Genomic DNA, 8294 nt, shown 5'->3' with positions numbered 1-8294 from the left:
CTCATCAGTGACGCTCATGTCAAAATATTTATAAAGCCAAACAAGTACAAAGTTGAAGAGCAATGAGGATCCAAAATTCCAAAAAGTTGTGCCAAATACGGCTAAGTAATCTATGCCTGGGTTAAGAAAATTAGTTAAGCTGTACCAAAAAATAATAATTGAAACTCTGTTGTGTATCTTGTATCAAATGATTTGCATGGAACAATTGTGCCCCTATAGATTAGGTTGAACTGTTGATAAGAATAGAGTTATGCTATAATTCATCTGTAAAGATATATGATTAACTACACTACATAATCGGAATAAGACGTTCTCTTTGCGATTTGAGTCTAAAGATGTTACAAAACTTTAGAAGTAATGATGGACTCGTGGAAGAAATTTCAACACAAGTTAAATGCGAAGGTTATATTTCAAGACAAATGTTTATACATCATCCATTGCTCATTCTGGGTTAGGATCTTCAATAATAACCTGCAATAGAAAAAAAGGTAATTTTACTGCAAAATACCGACCTTACAAAAATATATTTTGTATCTTCTTACCTGTTAGTTGCAATTGTGTTAAATTCTAAACTTAAGCAACTAATGAGGTTTTTATCCCAGCATATCTTCTGACAATCGCATTCTTTAAACTGTTCGTTTGCTGTTTCGGTCATGTTGGCATATTATATTTTTGATGCATATGTAAATCATTTTTTCTAGTCTTTACTATTTAAAACAGCTATGCATATATGAATAACATATGACGACAACAAATTTTATTCACTTTTTAACGTTTTGCTATATAAAGTAAGTGTTTAAAAGGAATGTATGGGAAATTTGCAATTTCTTGTCTTTCCATCTGTTCAAATCATACAAAAAAAACAACGTATATATTTAGATGAAATACGACCAGGGATAAATTATGAAAAATATTAAATAGAAAATTATCTTACCTTTCTTTGAACCACCATAACCACCGTATCCGTATCCAGCACCACCGTATCCACCGTATCCGTATCCAGCACCACCGTATCCACCGTATCCGTATCCACCACCACCGTATCCACCGTATCCGAATCCACCTCCATATCCACCACCATAACCGCCATAATATGGTCCTCCTCTTACAACGAATACTTGTCCGGCTCCTACGTATGATCCACCTCCATATCCACCTCCTACGCCCCATCCGCCATATCCCAATCCACCTCCATATCCATATCCACCACCGCCGTATCCACCGTATCCATATCCACCTCCTCCGTATCCACCGTATCCACCTTTATAGGAGGCGCTTACAGCGCTACAGATGGCAAGGAATAGACAGATTGCGATCTTCATTCTGCGGTAAACGAAGAACAACTTAATCAATTTTTATTAAATGATTTAGTACTCATTAGTTTCAATTTTGAAATAACTCAGACTCTATTGTTTTGGTGCCAGGTATTAATGCATTTATAAATATGTACATAAAATAATACTGTATATTTAAAACTTTGTTCTTATTCATATGTGATGAAATGAATCACTTTTATCCATCTAATTATAGATATATATGTCTATTCCATAAAATACAAATGAATCTGAATCAAAAGGATAATTATGACAAGCTGTTCTCGTCAAAACTATGTTCAAACCCTTTTTCGAAAAAGTACACACAGACAATTAAAAAAAACCACACTGAGATTTAAAAACCTGAAATAACACACTGAAATTTGAAATTTACACACTGAGATTAAAAAAAGGAAGAATTCAAAATTACACACTGAGATGAAAAAAATTGAAAAACACACGCAGAGAGTTGTTAATTACACAATTGTAATTTTCAATTCTCAATGTGTGTTTTTCATTTTTTGTAATCTCAGTGCGTCTTTATAAATTCACAGTGTCTAATTTTTAATTCTCAGTGTGTGTTTTGAAGTTTTTATTCTCAGTGTGTAAATTTTACGGAAAATGGTTTTAAACATAGTTTTGACGAAGACGGCTTGCCATTGATACTTGTAACATCATATTTTTATTATATTTTCTTAGTTAATGGGAATAGCTTGCTTGAGCAAAATTGAATTGATCTTAAGGCGCATTTGATAACACGGATAACTGGACACCTCAACCGAAAGTACAATAAAATTTAGATACAAATTTAATCTTTTTTCAAAAGCTTCCAAAAAGTCAAATATTGAACGTTCATTATAGAAATCAGAATAGAGGGACAAATTCTTCATTTGGTCACTTTATAACAAATTTATATCCATAATGAAATGTCATTAAGCAATATACAACTTTCGAGTTCGATGCATTTCCGTCAAAAACTTTGTGCACATCACTTGTGCGTTTAGCGCTTTGGGGCCTCGTCACTTCCTCGTAATATAATTGCTAGTTTATCATGCACATTGACGATCACTAAGACGTTTGATCAACGTTAATAGTGCAGGGATATAGACGATCCCCTTTATCTGGTAAATGACGTCAAAAGGCATGCATATTTGACGAGTTTTTTTTCTGGTGACGGATGAACTCGAAAGTGGTATATTGATACAATTTCAATTAATAACCTACGTGGAGTACAATTTGCAAATATACGTTTCACAAATCCCTCACTGAATGACAAAACAAAAGAAATACATCGAATATAAAAAACATAAATAAGAACGTGTACTTTTTGTACAGCGAATTAACCAAAAGGACATGTTGTTTTCCGTAAGTGCTAGAAATGTTAAAAACGTGTATGTACGACATTTTTATATGAATCGAATCTGATTACCTTTTTTGGAGTACAGTTACAAATATAACAAACAATTTCAGATGAAAACATCGCTTGTTAAGGTAAAAAACTGAAGAAAAAAACATTTACAAAAACAAAACATTATTTTTGAAATTAGAAATTAGATATCAGTCTTTCGTACATTCAGCCGACTGTTTCAAATGTAATACAAATTAAGAGACCTGTAAACGTACGCGTTCTAATATATCTAACTTTTAACGATTACGACTTCTGACCATTTAGTAGATCAAGAACTACTATCGACGAAAGGATATATACCTTTTGTATAAGGTCATTGGTTGATCTCAATGGGTCTCAATTGCATAGAAATAGAAAAAATAATGAGAAAATAGAATGTGAACTTCCATGTAAAAAAAAATAGAATTTAGTTCAGTAACATCAACTATAATGTTCTTAAAATCTTTTTAATTTTGACTTGCTGTTACACATTGCTAATACATTTAAACACTTTGCAGAGGATGCAATTGTTAAAATAATAGGAAGTTAACATGGCAATAGACATTCAAAAAAAAAATAGATATTAATTAAGTATTTTGAAACAATATTTTAAAACAGGAAATTATTTTAAGTCAAATATTTAAAAGAAAAAATGTTCTATATCATCAAACTTCGATTGAAAAAGTAATTATAATTTTTTTATTTTTAGATAAAGAAGACACAAAAATAACTGTTCTAATATTTAATGAAAATCGTTTAAATAAAACACCGTGTTTACTCGAATACAGCAATGCAGGTATTTTCGTCATTTTCCCTACATTGCCGATACTTGACAGAAGACTAAACTTTTCCCTACATTGCCGATTCTTGACAAGAAGACTAAACTTTTCCCTGCATTGCCGATTCTTGACAAGAAGACTAAACATTTCCTTTCACTGCCGATTCTTGACAAGACGACTAAACTTTTCCCTGCATTGCCAATTCTTGACAAGAAGACTAAACATTTCCTTTCACTGCCGATTCTTGACAAGACGACTAAACTTTTCCCTGCATTGCCAATTCTTGACAAGACGACTAAACTTTTCCCTGCATTGCCGATTCTTGACAAGACGACTTAACTTTTCCCTGCATTGCCGATTCTTGACAAGACGACTTAACTTTTCCCTGCATTGCAGATTCTTGACAAAAGGACTAAACCTTTCCTTTCATTGCCGATTCTTGACAAGAAGACTAAACTTTTCCCTACATTGCCGATTCTTGACAAGACGACTAAACTTTTCTTTTCATTGTCGATACTTGACAAGAAGACTTAATTTTACCCTGCATTACCGATACTTGACAAGAAGACTTAACTTTTCCCTGCATTGGCGATTCTTGACAAGACGACTAAACGTTTCCCTGCATTGCCGATTCTTGACAAGAGGACTAAACTTTTCCCTGCATTGCCGATTCTTGACAGAAGACTAAACTTTTCCCTACATTGCCGATTCTTGACAAGAAGACTAAACTTTTCCCTGCATTGCCGATTCTTGTCAAGACGACTAAACTTTTCCCTGCATTGCCGATTCTTGACAAGAAGACTAAACCTTTCCTTTCACTGCCGATTCTTGACAAGACGACTAAACTTTTCCCTGCATTGCCGATTCTTGACAAGACGACTAAACTTTTCCCTGCATTGCCGATTCTTGACAAGACGACTTAATTTTTCCCTGCATTGCCGATTCTTGACAAGACGACTTAACTTTTCCCTGCATTGCAGATTCTTGACAAAAGGACTAAACCTTTCCTTTCATTGCCGATACTTGACAAGAAGACTAAACCTTTCCTTTCATTGCCGATTCTTGACAAGACGACTAAACTTTTCTTTTCATTGTCGATACTTGACAAGAAGACTTAATTTTCCCCTGCATTAATGCGTTTCCCTCGGTTTTAGTTTGTTATCCCGATTTTGTTTTTTGTCCATGGATTTATGAGTTTTGAACAGCGGTATACTACTGTTGCCTTATTTACCGATACTTAACAAGAAGACTTAACTTTTTCCTGCATTACCGATACTTGACAAGAAGACTAAACTTTTCCCTGCATTACCGATTCTTGACAAGATGACTAAACCTTCTGGTCCACAACATAACATACAGTTAGTGTAAAACTAACAGATTAAATGATTTACAAAATAGAAACTTAAATTTACTTACTTGTTTGCTTTGATACGATGGTCTGATGGGGTACTGAATGTTGGATTCTAGAAGGCTTATATAATACACATTTGGAAATTTAAAAAAAGATGTATTAGACAAGCAACAAAAAAATAACCCCAAAAAGATGAATTATGAAACTTCATAACGAATATTTACAAATAAAGCATTTATCTGTTATTTTTTTAACGATTAATCAAAATTATAAAAGATTAATTTTAGAAAAAAAAACACGATTATTTTCATAAGATAAATTGTTATAAGTCAAAGACTGACATTACTTGTACTGTGTTACTTTTATTATAAAGGTTGTTGTTAAAACAAACGCCCTTTTAATGTTTGATTTATCATTAAAAAAAGCCAGATATATCTTTTGCCGTTTATTTGTAAACGTGGACATTAAAATTAAAGAATGGTGAATTTTGGAAAACAAATAAATAAAAATGCAGTCATTTAAACAAAAACCGGTCAGAGGAATGTTTCATGAAAATACGATCTTATTGAAGATCGTTTTTATGTACTTTGTGAATAACTAAAGAGACGTGACTATGTTGAGCAAATCTATCCAATCGAACTAAAGATGAAGGATACTACCGATACAGTCTGCCTCATATCTTGACTTACATCTAGAAATTGACAATGAGGATCGGTTGCAAACAAAACTTTACGAAAAAAAAAGAGATGATTTCAGCTTCTTAATTGTGAACTTCCATGTGTCCTACTGAATTATACTATTTACCGGATTTGTAATAACATAAGCAAGACGACGGGTGCCACATGTGGAGCAGGATCTACTTAACCCTCCGGAGCACCTGAGATCACCCCTAGGTTTTGATGGGGTTCGTGTTGCTTAGTCTTTATTTTTCTATGTTGTGTCATAGTTTGACTTTCCCTCTGGTATCTTTCATCACTCTTTTAAAAGATTTGCCATCAACACCAAATTCAAACAAAAGACAATCCTTATTTCTTTCATCTCAGTATTTAATAACATAGCAGAACATACATTAATTAACCATAATGCAACGTATGATACAATGTAGTCATAAGGAACAAATATTAAGGCCAACTATCATAATGTGCTCTAGATATTAATAGCAATGAGTGCAGTCATACTGTCCAATCTAATATATGAGATTATTATTAAAAACAAGTACTATAATTCATCAATATCATATCTATGTATTTTCATATTCACTATCCCTATCTTTTGGAAGTTACATACTGGCTTTGACTTCAATTGTTCAAATATCAAAAGCTTCCGTTTCCTCTTGTTCTTTGTAATTTCTGTAGTATTTATCTGTTTGTTTACTGTCACGCAATGTTTTTCCCTTAAAGCGGTATTTTACATTGCCATATAAGCGGGAGGTTTTGCTAGTCATAAAACCAGGTTAAACCATATGTTTTTTTCATAATATATGTCCTGTTCCAAGTCAGGACTATGGTAGGCAGTAGTTATCAACAAGTCCGTTTCTATGCATGTTGGCGTTTGTTTATGTTGCAGTTCAGTGTAACTGTTGTCCGATTTTTTTATTTTAAAGTTTATTTGTTTTCCTCGTTTTTATTTGTAACCTGGATTTGTTTTTGGTTAAGGATGAACACCTCTGCTGAGAAACATTTCTAGAATTAAACCTTTTTCCTTAACCTGATCTTTGGGGTTAAATGACTGTAAAGAAATAATTGGCGAACAAAAAATCATATTGTGGTGCATTTCATTTTTTGCTACGGCTCTTTGAAAGTACCCAATTTTGATGATTTTCCGACTTTTCATCGGTGTTGACATGAATATCAATAATGAGGTCTTTTTTTTTTAAATTTCCTGTTTACAAAACCTTGAACTAAGGATTTTCTTATCCCAGGCATAAATTTCCTTAGCCGCATTTTGCACAACTTTTTGGAATTTTGGATCCTCAATGCTCTTCAACCTTGTACTAGTTTGGCTTTATAAAGATTTTGATATGAGCGTCACTGATGAGTCTTATGTAGACGAAACGTGCATCTGGCGTGCTTAATTATAATCCTGGTACCTTTGATAACTATTCTACCCATTTTTGGGTCATTATCGTGAAACAATTGAACTTTTATTCATACTTTCAATAAAGATGAAGTGGAACAATCTGTATAAATTTAATTTAAAAAAACTATAGGTAGGTGTTAATATAAGAATATATATCACATGATTTTTTTTGTGTCAAATTAACCATGCTGCCAACTTTGTTTTCTGATTTTCTGTTTTAAGAAAAAAATGCATATTATTTCAACTTCTTTGTTATTAATGATTGGAAAAATACATATCTCAGAAAGGAGAAAGTCCAGTAAGACCTGTTTTTTGGCCCCAAAATATAGCAGTTTTACAAAATTGATAAAATGTAAACTTTTAGTTCTTTATTGGACAGTACAATGCTTCTGCTACATAAATATGGGCTGTTTTTGACAATACAATGCACATATATCGGGTACTAGCACCAAAAAGTCATGCTTAATTACTGAAATCTTCACAATTCTAGCATTTTAGTTAAATTTTAGACGGTTTTCGTGTAAAACGAAATTGCCGCATTCGTGTTCATCCTTAATATTGAAATGTAAGTTGTATTTTATGATAATACATAACATATATAAAGGTTGAGGATGAACACGGATGCAACTACTTGCATTTTTAACAAAAACCATCTGAAAAGAGACATTTTTCGGCATATTTGGTAAATATTTCATATTTGAGCTTCAATCGGATCATTTTTAAATCAGTTAAAATCTTTCACATAAACTAATTGATTCAAATGAATTAGACACTTGAGTGTTTAAAAAGTGGTCAAAATCTTTCATCAGATGAACCTGAAATTTGAGGCCAAAATCGGTCCTTACCGGACCTACTCCTTTGAAAAGAAAATAGTGATGTGGGATGTACATGTTTCTGGTAAAATCATTTCCTGTATTCCTCACCCATTTTCTCAAAATATTGGCTAAAAAGACTGACTTTAAAGGCAATAAAATTAAAAAAAAAAGTTATTACTCAAAACCTACTTATTGTAGATACACAATTATTTTACAGAGTTAAGTTTGATTATAGTTTTTTTAATTCATTGATATTTTACACTTGTATAACATATATATTTTTGAAATTATTCCAGAACGATATTTCTATGAGACTAAAACGTCAGAAGAAAACATTCTTAAACGATTTATGACTTTTGAATGGAGATATACTACTGTTGACTTTATTTTCCATATGTCATTGTGAGAGAGCGGATGTGCGTGATGTAAGTATTAAGCGTCTTCCACAGGGAAAAAGCGGAAATTACATTCTGAAACGGCAGATTGTAAATTGAAAGAACCAAACGTATATTTATAAGAATATTTTAGGACTAACTAGATGAGCCGTAACTGATGGTAACAAATACAACA

General features: G+C 32.5%; 1 protein-coding gene across 1 annotated transcript; it reads right to left on the bottom strand.

Annotated features, from left to right (window-relative positions):
- Positions 1-390: 390 nt before the first annotated feature.
- Positions 391-5029, bottom strand: LOC139521019 (uncharacterized). Its single transcript, XM_071314186.1, has 3 exons — positions 4896-5029; positions 935-1323; positions 391-471 (listed from the first exon to the last, which is right to left on the bottom strand). The coding sequence occupies exons 2-3, from the start codon at positions 1320-1322 to the stop codon at positions 461-463; spliced, it is 399 nt and encodes a 132-aa protein (XP_071170287.1). The 5' UTR covers position 1323; positions 4896-5029; the 3' UTR covers positions 391-460.
- Between the last annotated feature and the right edge of the window lie 3265 nt (positions 5030-8294).

This window comes from Mytilus edulis, chromosome 4 (genome assembly GCF_963676685.1).
Source record: "Mytilus edulis chromosome 4, xbMytEdul2.2, whole genome shotgun sequence".
Taxonomy (NCBI): Eukaryota; Metazoa; Mollusca; class Bivalvia; order Mytilida; family Mytilidae; genus Mytilus; species Mytilus edulis.
The sequence above is the reverse complement of the archived record's forward strand: the minus strand, read 5'-3'. Positions and strand labels throughout refer to the sequence as shown.

Coding starts and splice junctions, on each gene's coding strand:
- LOC139521019 (XM_071314186.1), bottom strand. CDS start 1,322: ATGAAGATCGCAATCTGTCTATTCCTTGCCATCTGTAGCGCTGTAAGC.